Source organism: Trichomycterus rosablanca, chromosome 4, assembly GCF_030014385.1.
Source record: "Trichomycterus rosablanca isolate fTriRos1 chromosome 4, fTriRos1.hap1, whole genome shotgun sequence".
NCBI lineage: Eukaryota > Metazoa > Chordata > Actinopteri > Siluriformes > Trichomycteridae > Trichomycterus > Trichomycterus rosablanca.
Genome location: NC_085991.1, coordinates 36553621 through 36578777, shown reverse-complemented (window position 1 = coordinate 36578777; position 25157 = coordinate 36553621). Strand labels below are relative to the sequence as shown.

General features: G+C 37.4%; 1 protein-coding gene across 1 annotated transcript in view; it reads right to left on the bottom strand.

The window, feature by feature from the left end:
• The window catches only part of pcxb (pyruvate carboxylase b), a 371478-nt gene that overhangs the window by 281702 nt on the left and 64619 nt on the right, over nucleotides 1-25157 (bottom strand). Inside the window, exon 7 of the mRNA XM_062994233.1 lies at nucleotides 23009-23127. Coding sequence (XP_062850303.1) covers nucleotides 23009-23127 — 119 coding nt within the window. The remainder of the gene's footprint in view (nucleotides 1-23008; nucleotides 23128-25157) is intronic.

The following is a 25157-nucleotide window of genomic DNA, read 5'->3' as shown; positions in this document are numbered from 1 at the left end:
ACCCACCTCGACTGCAATCAGGGATCCCCCAGCAGTGAAAGACAAACTGACTACGTGGAAATGGGAGAAAGTGCATAAATAAAAAAACATAATCAATACACTTTATCTGATCAATTCTTATATATTGCAGTCTGTCTGATTATTCTCTGAAGACGTGCTGTACATTGCACATCACAATAAAAGTGTTCTCTGTAAAAATTCACCCAAACACTGAGCTAAAAATTTTGCACGTCCCCATCAAGGGTTCTGATTAATGTCTATAATTAGTTTCTTATCCCAAATGAGCACATGTACGCACACACACATCCTCATGACTTGCATAAAACATTGAACTAGAAGATAATAGACTAAGAATAAAATAGGAGCAGATTAAGGAGAAAAAAATCTTATGTAATAAATACAATATCAAAAAAATGAATGTGGCAGTAAATTAAAGGGGCGAGAAGAGTGGCAGAGGGAGGTGAGAGACTCATACTTGCATTTGTTAAACAAGCTATTACAGGTATAAACATGTGTATGTAGGTGACATTAAATTCAGATAATCATAGGACTTCTATTTTACCATTTTGATACTTCTATTAATATCCACAGCTCTTAATTAAGTGGACCATGTTAGATTAACTTCAAGTAAGAACACGTTTGTGTTTTCTGTAGCAAAGCACACTCAAAAAACTAAACTCATGCTGTTGTTGCTTTTACTCGGGTTTCTTTCATTGAAGTAACTTAACAAATTTGTGTTGGTGAGTGAAACTTGAGTCAGTTGTGTTGTTTCTATTAAATACAGTTGGGTTGTCAGATTGACTTAATATGTGCATGTTTGGTCAATGCAACACTGTGAAGTAAACTCAACAGGCTTCGTTACTCTCTACATCCGGGGCATTCGTGGCTGTCTGTGAGCTCTCTTCAGCGAGGCAATTTTCTTTTGGAGGGAAGCTGTGCAAGTGCGGTGAGTATTTGTCATATTTATGTATAATTCTGAGCTGTAGTAGCTGTTTTATTAACAGCGTTTTGTATGATATGGGTCATTTTGAAAAGCGAAACCTCCCTGTGTAAACAGATACCAGACTAGTTAGCCTATTAGCAAAGTTAGCATTAGCGGTTTTCAAACGCTCAGTTTGCACTTGGAATTCGCATTTAAAGTATTTTAAACCATTTCGGTCACATCCCAGTGCATGTTGTAACCTCATGTAATGTATATTTAATTTTTATATCCAGTTACTTATATTTTTCGTGCATTGTGTGAATCGCCAACAAAGCTAGCGCTACTAGCTAGCAGCATTAAACAGGTCAGTCTTTTCTCAATTTTGAGAAACGTTAATGTTGTTAACGGCAACGTTGTGCATTTTATTGATAATGCAGTTGAATTAAGTGTCTTCAAAAGCATCCAAGATGCAAATGGTTTATGTAGCTTAATGAACTGTGTTAGCCGTTTAAGCCGAGTCCACTTTGGCAGTTTTATTGTAATCTGAAGTTATACAAAAGTCGCTTATTTTGAGGCAACGCAACAGTTCTGAGTGAATTGGACGATTTCCCGCAGGACAGACACTACGCATGCTCAGAAGCTCTTCTAATGAATGTGGGATGGCGAGGGATGAGAGCTTGGTAAAAAGCAGTGAGATTGAGAATCGAGCTACATCCGAATACTTATCTTAGTAAGTATGTCTTTCTAACATAGTTTGTTAAGTGAATATGTGGTTAGACTTTGATATTGATAGTTTTAGAGTACATTACCCGCATAATTTTAGACTCGGCACACATTAGCTAGCCTATGTTAACTAGCTTGTGAAAACACTATTGAGCTTTTCAATTACAGCTTCCAAATATACATTATATGGACAAAAGTATATTCACATTATACTTCTCTATTATAACTCTCATCCTGGCCTTAATCCTTATAAATTGTTACCTTGTCAGGTATTAATGTAATACAGAGTGTAAAATTGTGCTTGTTTTGTATGTTTTCTAGTTTCAGCTCTTTTCTAACCACAAGTTTTGTGAAGGTGTTTTGTGGCTCTTTAGTTATGGTAAGTATAATGCCATCTTGCAAATTATTGATTAGAAGTATTTAGCATAACTTATAGACCATTGAAGTTGTCATTCTGTAATTTATGACTATTTTCTCTATGAGGATTTTTAAATGGGGTTTTAGTAAATCACCTCTATCCCTCCCTGTTTAGGACAAAAATGTTCCAAACCTGTGCTTTCATAGTAAAATCCCATCTTACTTACTAAAATTTTTTTGCATTTTTTGAAGATATAATTTATAAATTTTACAGTTAAGTTTCTCAAATGTAACTTTTTGTAATAGTTTCATATCCATGGTTGACAACAGATTTTTTTGTTTTGTGGTGTGCATCTTTTAGCTAAAGGTATATTTGTTCTGTTTTTGAGGATGTTGAGGAAAACCAGGAGATGGAGCAGACAATCCTAGGAATATTTGCCATAAAGCAGGAAGGTGCAGAACCCACAGATGAGGTGGAGGATGTTAGAATTATCATTGAAGGTGTGGAGGTGACCTTGGTAACATTGCAAATGCAGTCGCCATTTTATTTGGCCTCATGTACTCCCTGGACTTGAGCTACCCAACAAAAAGTACACATTTGAGGTTCTACAAAAAGTTGTGATGGAACTGGATGGCAGACATCTCTCAAGAAAGGCTCAAAAACAAACTGTTTGAAGGGACAGTGTAAACATCACATTGCAAGTTGCAATGAAGGCTTGGAGCTAAAAAAAAAAAAAAAAAAAAATGTTGGATCCATATGTTGAACTGTTATGTGTTGTAGGGAGTGGCATGGTCTTAGTTTCTAATGATTGATGTCTGAATGTTTTAACAGACTTTAGAATGTTCATAAAAGAGAGCGAGGATAAGCGTAGCAATTAAAAACTACTTGAGAGTTTGCATTTTTATGTCTGTTGGAGAAAGGGGAAAAAAAACTTTAAAGTAGAGATTACCAGAGAATGGCATGAAAATTTTTTTGAGGATGTTGAGGAAAACCAGGAGATGGAGCAGACAATCCTAGGAATATTTGCCATAAAGCAGGAAGGTGCAGAACCCACAGATGAGCTGAAAGATGTTAGAATTATCATTAAAGGTGTGGAGGTGACCTTGGTAACATTACAAATGCAGTCACCATTTTATTTGGCCTCATGTACTCCCTGGACTTGAGCTACCCAACAAACCTCAAGTACACTTGATGATCTCCGAATGTTGTGATGGAACTGAATGGCAGACATCTCAAGTGCAAATGCAGTCGCCATTTTATTTGGCCTGAGAGGGCAATAAGGTATTTCTTGAAAATGTAGCAGGAATACAAGGGTAAGAAAAACCTTATGGTTGACATACGGCGATATAGAGTGAGCCTGGAGTGAAAGTCACGAGCACCAAATTAACATTCAAATTTTACATTGCTGTTTGTGATCTGTTTAGCATGACATGTTGGTTTAAACATGTGCTGTTTTGATGAAGTTCTGGCTGTTCATCAATCATCAGTAATGTACAATTTAATTTGGTGCTCATGACTTTCACTCCAGGCTCACTCTATATCGCCGTATGTCAACCATAAGGTTTCTCTTACCCTTGTATTCCTGCTACATTTTCAAGAAATACCTTATTGCCCTCTTATTCATGCCATTCTCTGGTAATCTCCACTTCAGTTTTTTTCCCCTTTCCAACAGACATAAAAATGCAACCTCTCAAGTAGTTTTTAATTGTTACTCTTATCCTCTCTCCCTCTCTCTCTCTCTCTCTCTCTCTCTCTCTCTCTCTCTCTCTCGTGAACATTCTAAAGTCCGTTAAAACATTCAGATGTCAATCTTTTGAAATTTTTCAGGGTTTCTTTTTTTTTACACCACTGAAGGTGAGGAAAGAAAAAAAGAGGAATTTGTTTACTTTATTATTATTATTTATTTTATTTTGAAGTACACTATATTGCCAAAAGTATTCGCTTGCCTGCCTTCACACGCATATGAACTTGAGTTCATCCTGAAAAACTTACCATATAGAAGCACTTTGTAGTTTTGCAATTACTGACTGTAGTCCATCTGTTTCTCTACATACTTTGTTAGCCCCCTTTCATGCTGTTCTTCATTGGTCAGGACCCCCACAGGACCACCACAGAGCAGGTATTATTTAGGTGGTGGATCATTCTCAGCACTGCAGTGACACTGACATGGTGCTGGTGTGTTAGTGTGTGTTGTGCTGGTATTAGTGGATCAGACACAGCAGTGCTGCTGGAGTTTTTTTAAACACCTCACTGTCACTGCTGGACTGAGAATCATCCACCAACCAAAAATATCCAGCCAACAGCGCCCTGTGGGCAGCGTCCTGTAACCACTGATGAAGGTCTAGAAGATGAGTGACTCAAACAGCAGCAATAGATGAGCGATCGTCTCTGACTTTACATCTACAAGGTGGACCAACTAGGTAGGAGTGTCTCATAGAGTGGACAGTGAGTGGACACGGTATTTAAAAACTCCAGCAGTGCTGCTGTGTCTTATCCACTCATACCAGCATAACACACCACCACCAAGGCAGTGTCACTGCAGTGCTGAGAATCATCCACCACCTAAATAATACCTGCTCTGTGGTGGTCCTGTCCCCCCACATCCTGACCATTGAAGAAACATATGGGCTACATTCAGTAATTGTAAAGTACAAAATGCTTCTATGGTAAGTTTTTCAGGATTAACTCAAGTTCAAATGGGTGTGAAGGCAGACAAGTGAATACTTTTGGCAATATAGTGTATTTTCTATGTGGCAAATTACATTGGTTTATCATTCATATGAATATTGTTTTTTGTTTACTCTAATTTAAAATTGTTCCAATAAAGTGTTTTTTTTGTTTTTTGTTTTTTTTTACAAACTAAAACTGTTTGATTTTACAGTTTCCTGAAATTAAAAGTTTTTCAAAAGTTGGAAAGCTTAAGTTTTTGGTTTGTGCAAGTGATATGTGTGTGCCATTAAAAGTCAAACAAGTTTAAGGTTTGTTTAAAACATTTGTGACAGTTCTGCTAATGGTTGTTAGACTGAAAGGCTGACCATTTTGTATATTTCTTTCATTGTTGCCAAATCCCCCAGAATTAGTAAGTCCACTTAAAATTACTACCATTGTTGGAATGAAAACCATTTAAGTAAAACAAAGTTTAGTAGTTTCCCCACTTGTTTAAACCAGTTAATTAACCAGTTGGAAATACAAAGTACAGTTAGTTTTACTAAATTCAGTTGAGTATCGGAGGTCCAACAGTTATGTTACGTTTACATAAGTGAGTTAAGTTAGTACAATGAAATATATTTCTGTTGTCATTAATCAACACAATCAAGTAAAGCAAAAGAAAAATAATTTTGTTGAGTTTATGTTTGTCAGTTTAGTTAGCTAGACACAGACCTATTAATTAAAACTGAGCTAACCATATTAGAGTTATGTTGGTTTTACTTAATACAGTCACATCGGTTTTACTTAATATAGTTATGTTGGTTTTACTTAATAAAGTAATGTTGGTTTTACAAAAGTTAGGTATTTGAAGCTTATTAATATGATTTAATTATATCTAACACAACTCAGTTAGGTGGAAATTGTTGACATAACTGGATTAAGTAAATCCAACGAATTATTTTTTTGAGTGCAGGCACTCCCAATTATAAAAGAGACAGTCCGGCATTTAAAACAAGTATATGAACACAGTCCAAACATAGCTATATAATTCAAATACAGAATTTACAGATGAGCACCAGCATTGTGTTTTAACCAAAATCAGGCAGCAACACCGAGCTATTCTGAATACATTTAGTCTGGCAAGCTCACTAAGTGAAAGCTGAACTTAAGTTTTGGATACAAAAGCATGTTTCATTATAGCAGCACATTGTGACTCAAAGTTTAAGGTTTGCATAATGGATGTTTGATTGAAGCCAAGTGATTAACTTCTTTAGTGGCAGTTAAGATTATCAACATCAATTACAGCAGCTTTATTAAATTCTATTCATATGCGAAATCAAAACTTTACCAGCAGGACATTTAGTCCTTCCAAGTGCAAAAGTGCAGAGACGGTAGAAGTGTGTGTATGTAGGTGACATTAAATTCAGATAATCATGGGACTTCTAGTTTACCATTTTGTTACTTAATTAAGGGGACCGTGTTAGATTCATTTTAAGAAAGGACACATTTGTGTTTTCTGTAGCAAGTCAGGCACTCCCAATTATAAAAGAGACAGTCTGGCATTTAAAACACGTATATGAACACAGTCTGAACATAGCTATATAATTCAAATACAGAATTTACAGATGAGCACCAGCATTGTGTTTTTAACCAAAATCAACCAGCAACACCGAGCTATTCTGAATACATTTAGTCTGACAAGCTCACTAAGTGAAAGCTGAACTTAAGTTTTGGATACAAAAGCATGTTTACCAACGCTGGCACTGTCTGGATCCTAATGTTCCATTATCATAGCAGCACATTGTGACTCAAAGAGCTTTAAGGTTTGCATAATAAATGTTTGATTGAAGCCAAGTGATTAACTTCTTTAGTGGCAGTTAAGATGATCAACATCAATTACAGCAGCTTTATTAAATCCTATTTATATGCGAAATCAAAACTTTACCAGCAGGACATTTAGTCCTTTCAAGTGCAAAAGTGCACAGACAGTAGAAGTGTGTGTATGTAGGTGACATTAAATTCAGATAGTCATAGGACTTCTATTTTGCTATTTTGCTTCTTCTATTAATATCCACAGCTCTTAATTAAGGGAACCGTGTGTTTTCTGTAGCAAAGCAGGCACTCCCAATTATAAAAGAGACAGTCCGGCATTTAAAACACGTATATGAACACAGGGTGTGTTCGAAAACCTAGGGAGCTGCCTTGCTGTCTTACTTTCTACATAGGCAGCTGCCTCAGTAGAGAGGATTCTAATAAGTCAATGACTTATAAGTCAGGTTATTCGAACATGCTACTTAGACAGCAATAACATCGGGTTTCGCTTACACAGTTAGCATCTAAGCTAACACAGTTAGCATCTTGTCATTCAAACCAATGGGATGGGGTGGCACAGCACGGCAGATGTCAACTAACATCTCCCTCCGTGTACCAAAAACTGTTAAATTTGATGACAAGCCCGAACGTGCAAATAAAAACACCTGTGCAAGTTTATACAAGTTAAAAATCAATAATAATTTATTTACGTTTGAAAATAACTGTTCGTTTCACCGCACCGTCAGCCATGTTTTTTTTATTTTTCTGTGAGAGAAGAGCTGCCACACTGAATGCTGGGATTGCCTTGATCACCAAGGACGCTTCCAATGCTCACTCGTTTTTGAGTCAAAATAACATTAAAATTTTAAGATGCCTTAGTAGTGAGGATATTAAGGCATCTAGGATTTCGAACAGCCTCATTCTCGGGAGCACGCGTAGGATGACGTAAAATGCTGTTTATGTAGAGAGCTCCCTAGCTTTTCGAACACACCCACAGTCTGAACATAGCTATATACTGTAACTAAAATACAGAATTTACAGATGAGCACCAGCATTGTGTTTTTAACCAAAATCAACCAGCAACACCGAGCTATTCTGAATACATTTAGTCTGACAAGCTCACTAAGTGAAAGCTGAACTTAAGTTTTGGATACAAAAGCATGTTTACCTACGCTGGCACTGTCTGGATCCTAATGTTCCATTATCATAGCAGCACATTGTGACTCAAAGAGCTTTAAGGTTTGCATAATGGATGTTTGATTGAAGCCAAGTGATTAACTTCTTTAGTGGCAGTTAAGATGATCAACATCAATTACAGCAGCTTTATTAAATCCTATTCATATGCGAAATCAAAACTTTACCAGCAGGACATTTAGTCCTTCCAAGTGCAAAAGTGCACAGACGGTAGAAGTGTGTGTATGTAGGTGACATTAAATTCAGATAGTAATAGGACTTCTATTTTGCTACTTCTATTAATATCTACAGCTCTTAATTAAGGGGACCGTGTGTTTTCTGTAGCAAAGCAGGCACTCCCAATTATAAAAGAGACAGTCTGGCATTTAAAACACGTATATGAACACAGTCCAAACATAGCTATATAGTTAAAATACAGAATTTACAGATGAGCACCAGCATTGTGTTTTTAACCAAAATCAACCAGCAACACCGAGCTATTCTGAATACATTTAGTCTGACAAGCGCACTAAGTAAAAGCTGAACTTAAGTTTTGGATACAAAAGCATGTTTACCAACGCTGGCACTGTCTGGATCCTAATGTTCCATTATCATAGCAGCACATTGTGACTCAAAGAGCTTTAAGGTTTGCATAATAAATGTTTGATTGAAGCCAAGTGATTAACTTCTTTAGTGGCAGTTAAGATGATCAACATCAATTACAGCAGCTTTATTAAATCCTATTCATATGCATATTCAAATGCGAATTCAAAACTTTACCAGAAGGGCATTTGGTCCATCCAAGTGCAAAAAGTACACAGACAGTAATAAACATTTTCTATATATAAACTTAATAAATAACAATGCCCCAGAGAATAAGTCTTCAGTTCAGTTATTCTTTAATAGACCTGAAACCGCCCACACAAACAACATGGATACACAACCTGGAGACAAGCTTTCATCAAAATGATTGACAGCTTTGTAATATTTCTCATTCAGAATAAAACAAACATTGGAGATGGTTCTCGATTCCTCTCATCTCCTTTACAAATGTGAGGAAAAAGCCAAGAAGCTTTACCAAGAAGAAGGGAAAAAAGAAATGACTGCAAGACAAAGGGGCAGTATAAAGGCCAAATGATAAATGCAATAAAGAGCAGAGATCCTTAGAGAAGAAAATATTGAATTAGAATCAAACGCTTTTTAATCTTCAAATAAAGGTCAACGTTTGGGCTATGCTCTCACACCATAGCAAATTTCAGCTCATCTGCATACTATGAATATTCAGTAGGAGATCTGACCTCCACCCCTTCCCAGTAATAGATGTTTAGTCCCAAGCCCCCTCTAAAGACATGTGCACATAGTGTAATGGTGTCAACATGAAGCATCATGTTCTAAAAAGCCACAAGCAAATGACACTACACATTCATGAGCCAATTATTTTTCATTTTAAGTTTCAGACGGATGTCAAGAGAAAATGTTTCTAAACTGCACATATACCAAATCAAATCAGATGTGGAAATTTGTTCGTGTACCACATTTACTTATTATTAATATAAATAAGTCAGACAGACATTAGAAGAATGTGGAAAGTCCACCTGGAAATAGAAACCAGGACAGTCTTGCAGTGAAGCGACAGTGCTACATACCGAACCACCCGGATCTAGTCTAACGGAGAAGGTTTGTAACTCATATCATACATATACAATAATTGTAACTGAAGTAAAGTGAAACATTTGATTAAACATGTTATTTAAGAGCAGTTAAGATGTCAGGTTAGTCGTAAATGTGCTTTGACCGATTGCAGGAGATAGTTTTGCATTTTAATGTTACACACTGTGTTGATATTTTGCTTGAGTGCACTCACTACACACGCTATTTATGAGGCAGCTTAAGGTAATTTAATGCTGTTTATTTAGGATCTAAATGAATCTCTGTCTATGACATGATATTTTTTATATACTATTAATACCAATCAGTTCTAGGTGCCGTCACAAGTGACAGCCTTTCCAAGAGCTCCATCAGAGTTGTACTTCTGTAGTGTTTATTCTTTGGTTTGTGTCACTTTTCCTTGATATCATCTTTCAATAATTTCCCTCAGGATAATTAAAGTGTCTGTCCGTCCGTCATCTATCCATACATACTGAAAGCTCGTAATGTCATTGTTTGCAACAGCCATACCTCAACAAACTTTTAGTTCTAAACTGCCGACGCCTCATTTCTTTGGCAGGTTCATCCGGTGCATATTTGGTGTTCCTCTCTTCATCTTACATCTGTTTTTGTACTATTTTTATTTTTACCATATTGAGGAAACCTCTCATCTGTTAACACCATCATGCTAACACTAACTGGCTAACTACTTAATTTGCACAGTGCTCCATAACGCTTTTAGCAGTGAAAAATATTATATGATCTGCTGCCTTTTAAAGCTTACAGCTGTTAAAATGAACTGTGTTAAGGTATGGCGATATATGAAAAATCCATACCATTTGAGGAATCAAATACAGTATATTGAATGTACCATCACACCACTCAGCCCTAGATATATATTACTATGTATAGTATATAGATCTAATACTATATATGTAAATAGTTACTTATTATTATATTAACCATACATATATAAGTTTATATATGTTATTTGTTTTTTTGCAGAAAGCTACTATTGCCTTGTTCCTGTACTGAGCAATGACAAAGTTAAATCCATCCATACATCCATCTCTATTTGGCTTTTCTTGGTATTCTAGGTGCCACAAAACATCTACTACTTAAATCGCAGAGACAAATCCGACATAACATAAATGTATTCATAAGTTTATTATGGTACATACATTTATTCATAAGTTATTAAACTTAATAGATGCCGCTCATAAATTTACATGACTCTGCATATGGTTTTCATGAAAGCTGGCATACACCCAGAACAGAACGGTTAGCCTGCCAAGTGTACAATAAAACCATATGGGCATGAATAGAATGTACCACTGTAACACAGTGAAACCTGAGAGTTCCAACCCCCAATAATTAAAGCAAGACTAGATAATTGTCTGTGAGCCTGCTCATTTAATGTAATGATTGTGCCTCAACCAGTTATATTTAGATGTCTTGTGAATGCATAAGTGGCAGTTAAAAAAAAAAAAGAAGCAGAAACTGGTCCCACACAATTGCTAGCCCTTCCAGATTAAGCAATTGTTTGAAAAAAAAGGCCCAGCTAGGAAACAAGATTAAACTAATTCCATGAGAGACAATATCACAAATAATTGCTGTGAATAATAAATATTAGTGCCAAGGAGCAAGTAAAACTGTAGTAATTACACATCTCATTAAATATTTTAAAAACTTACAATGCCTACAGTTACATATTTAAAACATAGTGCACTTAGTAGAGAGTTTGGACAGAAAGGGCAAAGGAGTCAGAGCTTAAGAAATGCCCCATGATAAAATAAAATAAAAAACCTCTAAGCTATAAAAAAAAGAACAGACATCCTTAACTATGTGATCTATTTTTTAGAGTCTGCAATGTAATTTTCATCATCCCACTTCATGGGGCTGTTAAGCTCCAATTAGATCATGAAGTAAAAAGTGCAGATGTGTGTGAATGTGTGCATGTGTGAGAGAGATAGGGAGCTAAGTGGTTGTTATTCCTGTCGAGCTAACAGGCCAGACAGAATCAGAGTTTATCTGCTTAAAGTAGTGTGAGAAGAGTTGATTTCACCATCATTTGCTACCTCCACTGTGATGCAAAATGATCTTTAAAAGGTGTGAAAACTTTAATCAACTGAAAAACTTCCATTCAAGAGTGAGCAAAGAAAATCTTCAAAAATATAGGAAAAGGTTTGAATGGGTTAAGGTTATGACCATTATTATTATTTATAAATAAAAAATGGATGTTTTGGATAGTTGTTGTCTTTAAACAACCAACTGAAACCAATATAAAAATTACCCAGAGCATAATACTACCAGCACCATGGTTGACTTCACAGTGTAGTTAGATCTGAATGCTTTTCCATCATTTCTCAATTTTTGAAATTTGTTTCATCCGAACATACAATTATTTTCGCAAAAGGGCCATTTTGAAGCTAATGATATTTTTGTAGAGCTCATAAAGATTAGTAAATGTTTCTATACTAACAGAAATTTTTACATTCCTTCCATGGCATACAAGTCTCGCACAATGATGCTATTTTTTCCTTAACTGGGGCAAATTTATTAAGATTTTAACATCATGTTTTACACTTTGGTTGCATTAATGACAGAAACGGTAGTTACTCATTATACAAGGTTTATCAGTTCACACAAGTTCTTATCGAACACAGTCATGTACAATTTATCTCCAATTCACCTCGCTTGCATGTCTTTGGACTGTGGGAGGAAACCGGAGCACCTGGAGAAAACCCACGCAGACACCGGGAGAACATGCAAACTCCACACAGAACCGCCCCACCTGGGGATCAAACCCAGGACCTTCTTGCTGTGAGGCGACAGTGCTACCCACTTTAGATGTAATTGTAATTTTGACATGGTAGTCAAAAGGTTAATTGGTTCGGGTTTTGACTACTAAATGGGTTGGTTCTCTCACATAGACTTTTCAATGCAGTCATCATAATTTTGAGAGAGTTAGCTTTGACCTTTACGATTATAAATCTGATTATTAATAAAAAAAAAATGATGTTTTGGATAATTGTTGTTTTTAACAACAAACTAAAGCCAGTAAAAAAGTGGTGTGTTGCATAATACTACCAACACCATGGTTGACTTTACAATGTTGTTGGGTCTAAATGCTTTTCCATTATTCCTCAAAACATAATTCTGGCCATCATGGCCAAATACCAATCTTTGTTTCATCTAAATGTACAATTATTTCCTAGAGGGCATTTTTGAAGCTAATGATATTTTTTTAGACATCATTACAAAGGTTAGTGAATGTTTCTAAACTAACAAATCTAAAATTTGCGGAAATGATTACATTCCTTCCATGGCATACAAGTCTCATACAATGATGTTATATTTTCCTTAACTGGGGCAAATTATAGACCAAATGTATTTATTTATTAGGATTTTAACGTCACATTTTACACATTTTGGTTACATTCATGACAGAACAGGTGGTTATTCATTACACAAGATTCATCAGTTCACAAGTTCAATACCAAACACAGTCATGGACAATTTAGTATCTCAAATTCACCTCACTTGCATGTTTTTAGACTGTGGGAGGAAACCAGAGCTCCCGGAGGAAACCCACACAGACATGAGGAGAACATGCCCCCGCCCTCCCCCCATCGAACCCAGGACCTTCTTACTGTGAGGCGACACTGAGCCAACGTGCCGCCTATAGACCTAATTAAGATAAAGATAATGGGTCAAAATAATTCCAGCAGGGCTAGGTCAAAAATCTATGCCCAGATATGTCTTAGTTTGCACTGGGTACTGTCTACAAAATATCTGATGATTGTTTTTCTGTGTCTGTAGAGACCCTCTGCATGCTTAACATAAACAATAATGTGCTGAAAATTTAGAGGAAATTATGTGTTTACTTCATTTAATGCCACTCTTAATTTATCTCATAAATCTTCAAATTGCAAGATAACATATTTGTTGAATACTTGTAATATAAAATATAACTTCATAAAAGCTACAGTGTATTAACATACTGTCACAATCTATGAACAGGTTAGTCACTGCTTTCACTTTCATCATTAAAGCTATTAAATGTCAAATTAATCAAATTAGATTTTAGTTAAAAAAACCATAAAACATTAATGAATACAAGTGTACATAAAAAGCATGTTTATAAAAACAGGATTGTTTAAGCTTACTTAACATAATTAGAAAATGGACACTGCACTGTGGTAGAACAGATTTACATGGCTTAATTGCGTACTAAGCTCTACATAAGAAAGGAGGAGTAAAAGAAGCATGTAATTTGCCTAAATCCCCAAGCAAATGGTCTAACTTTAGGCTAACTTAAAAAAATTCTATTATGAGCATCTCCAAAACTGCAACAGTCAGTATCTATCAAAAGTGGTGCAGGAAAGGAACAGTGGTAAACCGGCGACAGGGTCATGGACGGCCAAGGCTCATTGATGCATGTGGGGAGAGAAGGCTGGCCCGTGTGGTCCGATCCAACACACGAGCTACTGTAGCTCGAATTGCTGAAAAAGTTAATGCTGGTTCTGATAGAAAGGTGTCAGAATACACAGTGCATCACAGTTTGTTGTGTATGTTGCAGCAAAAGGGGGACCAACACAATATTAGGAAGGTGGTCATAATGTTATGCCTAATCAGTGTATGTGAAGCTTATGGAAATAACATGACTGACTGTTGTCCACTTGTTGCTCTGTACACTTTGTCACTCCCATTTATTAATGAAAATGACCCCCATGGGACCCCCAGTGACGAGATATTATTCAGATGGTACATTATTCTTAGCACTGCACTGAAATGATGCTGGCTATATATTTAATTAAAGCCTTAATTGTCTTCCAGCATTATCAGGTGATAAGAAATTGTGCACTAATAAATCACTAGAGAACGATTAACACACATTGAGCATAAAAATAGAAAACAGCTCTAATCTCTAGCTGCACAAGTGCTAACAGGTTGAGTTCCTAATAAAAAGAACAGTAAATGTAATCAGTATTTAACAATCTTAACACTGTGCTACACCTGATAGACCTACTACTAAAACTGAAAGGTTCTATCCTAAACTGTAAACTAATCAAATTACACTAACATCGGTCATTTAACAGTGTGACGAGTAGGGAACAGTATACATTTCCAGACTCAGTTACTGTGTGTGTGTGTGTGTGTGTGTGTGTGTGTGAGTGTGTGAGCGTGTGTGCTTTTGTAAACAGCAGTTTGATATACTGTATAAATATACTCATGTGGGCCACTAAGCTATTATTTTACTCTTTTTAACTCAATCAGCTGCAGAAGCCCCACAGCAAGACACCCACTTGGTTATATAAAATTTGCTATGTCCCAGCATACAGTTCAGCCACTAGGCCAGTTAACTCTCTCAGGTCAAACTGAGCTGGCCAAACTGACATGCTCTGTTGAGATAAACCAATACTCTTAGAGCTAAATCAATTCTTACTGTGTGCTGCAGGTCATTAAGTGCATCTCACATCAGCTTATTATAGACTAGAGGGGAAAAAAAAGAAAATGACATTTAACGAGTCATTAAAAGAAACTAAAGGTCTTGGGAGCATTTAATTAAACAAAAGAGTAAAAGATGATCTAATATTTTGATCCAAGGGTGTATATTAGCAATTAGTGTCAGGTTTAGATACTTTGCAAAAAAGGGGAAAAAGACCCAAAAATTAACACCTTTGTCGCAAATAATAAATAAGTGATATCAGCAGAATGGCAAAGCCAGAGCTCAAGCTGGGATCCATTAGGAACAATTACATTTAATGAAATCCTGTCTCATATGCCCACTGGCTTTAAAGATAATAGCTATTGTGCTGCCAGCTTGTGGTTCCGACACATTTAAAAAAAAAAAATCAAAGATGTACCTAAAGTAGCTGTCATTTGTGACACTTTAGACTAATTGTTAGACCAGCTGTCACTTTAAATTGAAAAGGTTAAAATTCCTTATGGCTGTGCAATATGACAGATATTATGAATGTATATTTGAGTGCAGCATTTGCTTTGATTAAACAAGAATTCCACAAATATGCACTGATCAGCCCTAACATTAAAACCACCTCCTGGTTTCTACACAAAATGTCCATTTTATAAGCTCCACTTACAGTATAATCACTTTGTAGTTCTACAATTACTGTAGTCCATCTGTTTCTCTACATACTTTTTTAGCCTGCTTTCACCCTGTTCTTCAATGGTTATGTGTATACACATACCGACCAGGTATAACATTATGACCACCGACAGGTGAAGTAAATAACGCTGATTATCTCTTCATCACGGCACCTGTTAGTGGGTGGGATATATTAGGCAGCAAGTGAACATTTTATCCTCAAAGTTGATGTGTTAGAAGCAGGAAAAATGATCAAGCGTAAGGATTTGAGCGAGTTTGACAAGGGCCAAATTGTGATGGCTAGACAACTGGGTCAGAGCATCTCCAAAAGTGCAGATCTTGTGGGGTGTTCCCGGTCTGCAGTGGTCAGTATTGTTGGGTATTGTTGAGTATTAATGTTCTATACTAATTGTATCAGACTACAAATGTTTTATCTGTTTTGTAAGAGGCCCTGTATATGCTGAGTTTCCATTTAAAATGTGTATGTATGTGTTTTTCAAAGAGGAAACTGAAATACAATAGCCTATTGTTCTGTACGTTCTATACCAAGGAAGGACAAACTTAAAGTGATCTTATCTCTTGAGAAGTGGGCTGCAAAATAAGGATCACAATGGAACAATGTGGACAGATGTATCCTCTTCTAGCTACACAGACAGTATGAGAGCTGACCGAACAGGAAACCACCACAAGTCTTGCACTTTTGCTGAGTGTGCAAGAATAATACTCTTACTCAGCTAAATTGTGAGAAAGCTTGGTCGACAAAGGCAAGAGAAGGAGGAGTCAGTTTTATAAATAGGAATCGTGCCCTACAGAGAGACACACTTCTGCATGCAGCTGCCTGTGTGTTTGTGAGAAGTGTCCTGAGCTCAGAAATTACTTTTACCAATTTATGTTTGAATTCTTAATAAATCGCTTCTCTTGACTAATCTGTATTTGGCCTTCTTTCCTGGGTAAAAGAACATGAATCAACAGTATCTATCAAAAGTAATCCAAGGAAGGAACAGTGGTAAACAGGCGACAGGGTCTCGGGCGGCCAAGGCTCATTGATGCACATGGGGAGCAAAGGCTGGCCCGTGTGGTCCGATCCAACAGACGAGCTACTGTAGCTCAAATTGCTAAAGAAGTTAATGCTGGTTCTGATAGAAAGGTGTCAGAACACACAGTGCATCACAGTTTGTCATATGGGGCAGCAAAAGGGAAACCAACACAATATTAGGAAGGTGGTCATTATTGTATATTGTCATTTATAGTCACAGTGTATAGGATACGGCAAATTATTTCAGTGTGGGCGTAGCAAGCATTTAATGAGCAAAGAAAGTTGTGAAAAATCTATCAAGACAGCGTTAATTGCACTTCACAGGTTCTGATATCTCTTACTAAAGAGTCTTATTTTTCAAAAACACTTGCATCAAAAAAGAGAGTGTGAAAGAGAGCATTAGGACCAAAACAGAAGGAGCAAAATAGCACTAACAATGGGAGGCCGGGGACAGTGGAGGACCCAGAGTAATGGAAAAGGATGGTGGAATGAAGGCTAAGCAGAGGTAGGGGGTAACAACAGGATGAAACAGCAAAGGAAGAGGTTGTGAACAGAGCAACATTGATCAATGTGATTCTTAGTGTCACCATGAGAGATAAAATAGCTTTCTGACTGAAGCAAAAACCTAACAAGCAAATAAACGAAATAGTCACATGACATAAAAAAGCAATAAGCTAATGCAAGTGCTAGTACTAAAGAATAGTGAATGTTGGGTCTGTTCTCTATCATTAAGAAGCTTTTGTAGTGACGCCACCATGGGAAAGATGAAGTGCTTGGAAGAGCAAACACAATCTGTTTTAGTGTGTTGTGCATTTCCTATTGACATGCCATCAGGGTCCATTCATGCTCTAATGACAAAAACAATGGGTCTATTACTGATCTCATTTCTACCCCAATCAATGCAAATTAGAAGCATTTAAAGTCTTGTCTAGTCAACATGCATACACACTTATTGTGACAAGAGAAATGACACAAACATGCTTTAAAAATACCTTAGATATAAGTATATGCAGTAAAGTGTATAGCTAGACATTTGTAAACAACCTAACATATTAAAATAACAATTGATATCAAGTTGTAGGTGTTTTCTACAATAAAGCCCTGCATACATTTATGTTTTTGGAAAACAACTGCAGGGAGCTTCATTTAGCTACATTGGGTACTGGGAATTTCATGTCCTTGACTCATGACCTTGTCCTTGCTTGATTACTGGTTTCCTTAATGCATGGGCACAATAAAAACAAGCAAAGAAACAAGAATATTTTGTCTTTATTTGTTTATTGTCTTTATTTTATTTGTTATCTTTATATAAGCTTATGTCACACAATACAATAGAAATGACTACTGCAATGCTAACTTTGGTGTATCTTTACTTTAGTAGTCTTCTACAGCAGCGGTCTCCAACCTTTTTTGCACCACGAACCAGTTTTATACAAGATATCATTTTATGGATCGGTGGGGGCGGGAGGATTTAAAATAGAACAACTATAGAATTGAAAATCAGTGTGAATCCTGAGATTTTTTCGCCGTGACGAGACGCTGCTCCCACCTAGTGGTGATTGGGGACAACAACACCCGAAGAGTATTGGAAATGTTATTGCTTTTGTGCCGATCTCTAATTATTTATTTTTTGTCTGTGCGGACCGATAATAAATGACCCATGGACGATGGTTGGGGACCACTGTTCTTTAGAAATGGAATGTGCCCACTGAGTATGGGTGATAAGCCCTTGCTCACAGTCAACATCCCAACTGAATAGTACTTTATTATGAGGGAGTCCTCACTTTATTTTTTGCTGTGTCTTTTTATTTTTTGCTGAGTACAGCTTACGTTAGGACACTGACCTTAGTTCTGACATGGAAAAATAAGGTCAAATAGTAAAGGAAAAAGATTACAGTTGATTGGATTGGAGAATTTATTGTCACGATCGTGGGTTCTTACAGCAGTGTATTTGAAGAAGAACAAGGAACAGGGCTGTGGGCCTCCCTTTATACTGCTCTAGTCACATCACATTGGGTGTTGGACTTTGGAACCTCCATTCTCTGCTGTTTCTAATCTGAACAGCTTAACGACAGACATGTTGCTCATCTCTGGGGGGACGTGGTAGCCTAGTGGGACGTGGTAGCCTAGTGGTTAAGGTACTGAACTAGTAATCAGAAGGTTGCTGGTTCAAGCCCCACCAATGTCAGGTTGCTGCTGTTGGACCCTTGAGCAAGGCCCTTAACCCTTAATTGCTCAGACTGTATACTGTCACAGTACTGTAAGTCGCTTTGGATAAAGGTGTCTGCTAAATGCTAAAAATGTAAATGTAAAATAAAATAATGAATACAAAAATAAAAATGAATACAATACTTAAACATGTTGTGTTCTGTTAAGGAGGCAAGTAATCGAAAGTCCAAGTTCAAAGTCCCTTCCTGGGACTTTAGGTGGTGGATAATTCTCAGCACTGCAGTGACAATGACATGGTGGTGGTGTGTTAGTGTGTGTTGTGCTGGTATGAGTGGATCAGACACAGCAGCGCTGCTGGAGTTGTTAAATACCATGTCCACTCACTGTCCACTCTATTAGACACTCCTACCTAGTTGGTCCACCTTGTAGATGTAAAGTCAGAGACAATCGCTCATCTATTGCTGCTGTTTGAGTTGGTCATCTTTGAGATCTTCATCAGTGGTCACAAGATGCTGCCTACAGGGTGCTGTTGGCTAGATACAGTATATCTTTGGTTGGTGGACTATTTACAGTCCAGCACTGACTGTAAGGTGTTTAAAAACTGCATTAGCGCTGCTGTGTCTGATCCACTCATACCAGCACAACACACACTAACACACCACCAACATGTCAGTGGCACTGCAGTGATGAGAATGATCCACCACCCAAATAATACCTACTCCGTAGTGGTCCTGGGACAGTTCTGACCATTGAAGAACAGGGTAAAAGGGGGCTAACAAAGCATGCAGAAAAACAGATGGACTACAGTCAGTAATTTGTGGTAAGTGGAGCTAATAAAATGGACAGTGAGTGTAAAAACAAGATGGTTTTAATGTTAAGGCTGATCGGTGTATATTCTATTATATTATTTAACTAATAATTAACCTCACCAGCTTTATGGTGATAGGTCATTGTGTATAGGATACAACAAATGATTTCACTGTGATCGTGGTAAATGTTTCATGAGCAAAGTGAAGTTGTGAAAATCTAACAGGACAGTGTTAATTGCACATGACAGGTTCTAATATCTGTTACTAGGGAGCCTTATTCTTCCAAGAGAACACATGCGCCAAAGAAGGAGTGTGTGTGTGTGTACACTCAGAGAAAGATTGTCTGTGGGAATAGGAGATGAGAGTTCCATCACTCACTCAGCTCATCAGTCTGACTGTGTCTGTGCTGAAATGGTATTAGGCTCATTTCTTTGTCATTACACTGCAGCACAGAGGTCAGCACAGGAAGCACAGGCTATTTATAGCCTCCTACAACATCATCACACTTTCTACTTCTGCACTTTCTATACAGAGGAGTGAGAAATTAACCTGTGTAAATAATATTTAACATGTGAAAATGCCTCCAGACTAGTGGACTGCATGGTACAATTAAGTAAATATCATATATGCCTGATAGGGGTAATTTTTTTCATAAAGCTGACCCTAATTATCATTAAGATGACAAGAGGAAAAAAATTAAATAAATAAAAAATAAGTGACTTAAAAAGAGATTTAAAAGGAATTTTGTTGAATAGGAGGAGCATTGGGCAGTTAAAGCCTAGTGGTTAAGGTACTGGATTAATAACCAAAAGGTTGCTGGTTCAAGCCCCACCACTGGCAGGTTGCCACTGTTCGGCCCCTGAGCAGGGACCTTAACCCTCAATTGCTTAGACAATATACTGTCACATTACTGTAAGTCGCTTTGGATAAAAGCACCTGCTAAATGAGCATAAGTCACATATGTTTTGTTTAAACTTTTTGGTTCAGTTAAAACAAACCCTAATGTGGTACGTTATAGTGCAAACTCTTCCTTTTAAAGTTCCCTCTTTGAGCAGGGGGGTCCTGGTCCATTTCCAAACAAATTCTGGTGCACTTTGTTGGTTGCAGGTATGAACACAATACAAACCAAAGGCATCTAAACAAACCAACATGACATGATGACCTGACACTAAACACGCCAGGAGGACAAAGTGCCTAGAAAACAATTGCTACCAGCACAGAGTTTCTGAACTCCCCGGTTCATAACTCGGTGTTACCACCGGTCGGCTGGGCGCCATCTAGCGGGCATAATTGGCAGTGCCTGCAGCAGATACTAACTGGCCAACGTATCTGCAGGGTGGGGGCCGGACTATGTGTGGGTGGGTGTGTCTTCATACGCTGTGTAAGGACCCTGATTGGCGGAAGAGACGCCTGTGCAGAAAGCAGGGGCGAGAAGAGGAGGGCTGTGCAGGTCTCAGAAGAGGCATGTACAGCGACATGCTCACCTTGATGCAATCTGAAAACAATTGCTACTATAAAGGTAAATGAGCAGCAAAATAATTGCAGGTGCTGTTTTAAGGCCTTTATACATTACCACCTCTTGCTGTGCTTTCTGTTGGTAAAAATACAAAGGTACACTCCCCGATAAGTGCATTAAGCCCATGCTTTGTTCTAATGACTGGCGTGCGAAATGTGTCACATATGCGTCATACATCACTTATCTTTTTCTTGATAAATTATTTTGGTTTAGTTGTGAATGAGTGAGAACTCTAAGCAAACCAGGACTAAAAGGTTTGTTTGATTCCTGCCATGTATATCATAAATATTACAACATGGCGTTTTAAAACAGTGTTTTATGCTAGTATTTATTATCTTGTGTGAATTTATTTTAAAGTATTGGGCTTATGTAGTCTTTGTCTTTTACTGTTGTACTTTGGGCATTCATTCAGAATGTGTTTTATGGTGATTGGTATGTCACAGTTTTCGCAAAGTCAGGTGTCTTTTCCAAGTTTTAAGTGTTGCTGTGTCAATCTGGAATGGCCTATCCTACATCTAGTGTAGATAACTTGGTCTGTACATTTTCCATGATGCATTTTTGGTTTATTTCTGATACTGGGGTAAATTTCATGTAGTTTATTGTTTGTTTGTGTGTTCCATTGAAGTTGCCATCTATTTTTAATGTAGTCATTCATATGGGTTTTGATGTCTGTTGGTGAAAGTTTGAGATTGATGATTTTTTGTAGAGTTCTTCCTCTTGCCAACAGGTCAGCTTTTTCATTTCCCAATATTCCGCAATGTCCAGGTATCCAGCAGTCTAATTTCAAACTTTTTGTCTGCAAGTTATTTTGATTATTGTTGGGTGATCGGCTGTGGGTGAGTTTAGTGCTTGAAGGCATAATTTGGAGTCTGTACATATCAAGGTGTTGCACTTGTTCATGAGTCTTGCATTTTCCACTGCCATTAGAAGGGCATATGCTTCTGGACTAAAATGTAACAAATTTTCTTGGTTGGTCTGGACCAAGGGTACTGAACTACAAGCATAAACACAGCCATAGATGCTTAACCTGCTTGCTTTTTAGAATGCCTTTATTTGCCATATATACATATACAGGTTCACAGCACAATGGAATTCTTTCTTCACATATCCCAGCTTGTTTGAAAGCTGGGGTCAGAGCGCTGGGTCAGCCAGTGTATGGCACCCCTGGAGCAGAGAGGGTTACGGGCCTTGCTCAATGGCCCAACAGTGGCCCTTGCAGCCCAAAAGTGGCTGCATGGCAGAGCTCTCAACCTTTCAGTTGCTAGCCCAAAGCCCTACCCACTAGGCTACCACTGTCCCTCTGTAAATAGACCACACAAAGTTCTAAAGGGTCAGGTGCATTATGGCAAATGCACCAAGAGTATGGTACAATTTTAAATGCTTGACCTCTACAGTTATGGGTTTTCAGTGGTGCTGTTATGTTGTATTAGGCTGTCCATTCGCAGGATTAGAGTATATTTGTTCTTATCAGTGCAATAGTCAATAGTGATCAAGATAAACTGGTCCTCACAGATAGGTGAGTAAGTGGCACATTAAATCTGTGAGTGGAAAATGAACATAATTCATAATTTTGACGACAAAATGTTATTTATGAAAATGTATTATGACCATGATATTAACCTTCTGTTCAGTGTTTATTTATTTATTCTCTCATTATTCTAGCTTAGTCCCTTGACTAATTCCTTAAAACAGAGATGGCAGATTTGCATTTATTTGCACAAGTACGTACAAAAATTCACAGACCTCCACCACCCACCCTCTAAAGAATTCTGCATTATTACCACTTTTATTTTCCTGTTCAACAGACATGCAGCCACATAAGGACACACCAACACACACACACTTTTATCTTTCACAGAGAAATCACTTCAGGCTAGAGCTTAGGAAGAGATAAACAGATTTACTGAAAGAAAATAATGGAAAGATAGAGAAATCCGCTGGATAAGAGACTACCACTGGCTTCTCTGCAATACTTAAAATATGCAAAATCTGTTATCATTGAAGCAGTGTCTGCTTTAAACCATGTATCCATGCAAAATACACAACAAATAACACAACACAAAAATCATCACAAAAACTCACTCAGTGACCTCCTCTGTGACCGTGTGCTCCACCTGAAGACGGGAATTGACCTCTATGAAGTAGTGTTTTCCATGTTTGTCCAACAGGAACTCAACTGTGCCAGCATTCTCATAGCCAACCTGTACAACAGAATAAACGATTAAAAAAATAAATAAATAAGACACTAGTACTTCATTAGTACTTCAAATAAAGAAAAAGCCCTAAGCAGTGAGATTGTAAGCTTTACCAAAATGCATGGACCTATAAGCAATTAGGCACATTATTAAGATTCTACTACAGGGATCCTAACATACATGTGTACATATTTATTAAAATAAACATGTAGATAAATGAAATGTAGACATACATGATAGGATACCTGTAGTGGATTGATTAGATTTTTTCCCCACTTGTGTACTTTAATACTTTTGCTTTAATGTATCTTGAGCTGCTGTAATAACTGACTTTCCCTATGGGATTAATAAAGTTGTCTGTCTGTCTGTCGGTCGGTCGGTCGGTCGGTCTGTCGGTCGGTCTGTCTGTCTGTCTGTCTGTCTGTCTGTCTGTCTGTCTGTCTGTCTGTCTGTCTGTCTGTCTGTCTGTCTGTCTGTCTGTCTGTCTGTCTGTGTCTGTCTGTCTGTCTGTCTGTCTGTCTGTGTCTACCTGGACGTGTATGCAACATGAAAGCTGGACAGTAAAAAAAGTGTCTTTATAACTGCTAGCAAACAAAATAAATCAATGTTTTACTCGACACATTTTGAGGGGAAAAAGACAGTTGTGCCTGAAAGAATTGAAGGTAATAGAGGAAGAGGAAGGCCAGTAACAAGATGGATTTATATACAAGCAGAGGAACAATGAACAAGCCCATTAAGAGGCATGAAAACTGGATGCTGTGGAGAAATACTATCCTTAGGGTTTCAGCTTTCAGAAAGACATTTATACAGAGATTGATTATTTAAATTACCTTTCCTTTTAAATTTAACAACATTACAAATTAGAAACATGAAGACTGATCCAGACAAGTGACCTATTAAATTAACTTAATTTAACTATGTAGAAATAGCATCAAACAGCACTGATAAGGTATCAGACAAAAAAACCGAATTATTTTTATTTCCACACAAGAAAGAAAAAAAGTGTCTGGAGGTGTTTTTAATTTAGAACAACAAACAGCTTGCTCGAAGAAATCACACATTTTGTGACAGAAACACAGACGCCAAACAGATCACCTAAGGAAATTATCTGTTCTATGATCATTTTTATTTAAACCCAACAGAACTGAGACTTACTATATGGCAACCTAGACATACATACAGTCCTGATTTCAACCACATTAAACACTGTGAACCAGGCCCCCTCTTTTTTGTTATGTCCAGCGGGTGTGTTAAAGTAGTGTTGTGCATTTGGTCAATTTAATTATCAAAGCAATGATGATTGGTTGGATTGTTTATTAATTTTAGATGTATTTAAAAAAAGAGTGAGCAGATTTAACAGACCATAACAGGCTGGAGTCGGCTACTTGGATGTATTTTATCTTTTAATATACAGTGTATCACAAAAGTGAGTACACCCCTCACATTTCTGCAAATATTTAATTATATCTTTTCATGGGACAACACTATAGAAATAAAACTTGGATATAACTTAGAGTAGTTAGTGTACAACTTGTATAGCAGTGTAGATTTACTGTCTTCTGAAAATAACTCAACACACAGCCATTAATGTCTAAATTGCTGGCAACATAAGTGAGTACACCCCACAGTGAACATGTCCAAATTGTGCCCAAAGTGTCAATATTTTGTGTGACCACCATTATTATCCAGCACTGCCTTAACCCTCCTGGGCATGGAATTCACCAGAGCTGCACAGGTTGCTACTGGAATCCTCTTCCACTCCTCCATGATGACATCACGGAGCTGGTGGATGTTAGACACCTTGAACTCCTCCACCTTCCACTTGAGGATGCGCCACAGGTGCTCAATTGGGTTTAGTCCATCACCTTTACCTTCAGCTTCCTCAGCAAGGCAATCGTCATCTTGGAGGTTGTGTTTGGGGTCGTTATCCTGTTGGAAAACGTTTTCGAAGGGAGGGGATCATGCTCTGTTTCAGAATGTCACAGTACATGTTGGAATTCATGTTTCCCTCAATGAACTGCAGCTCCCCAGTGCCA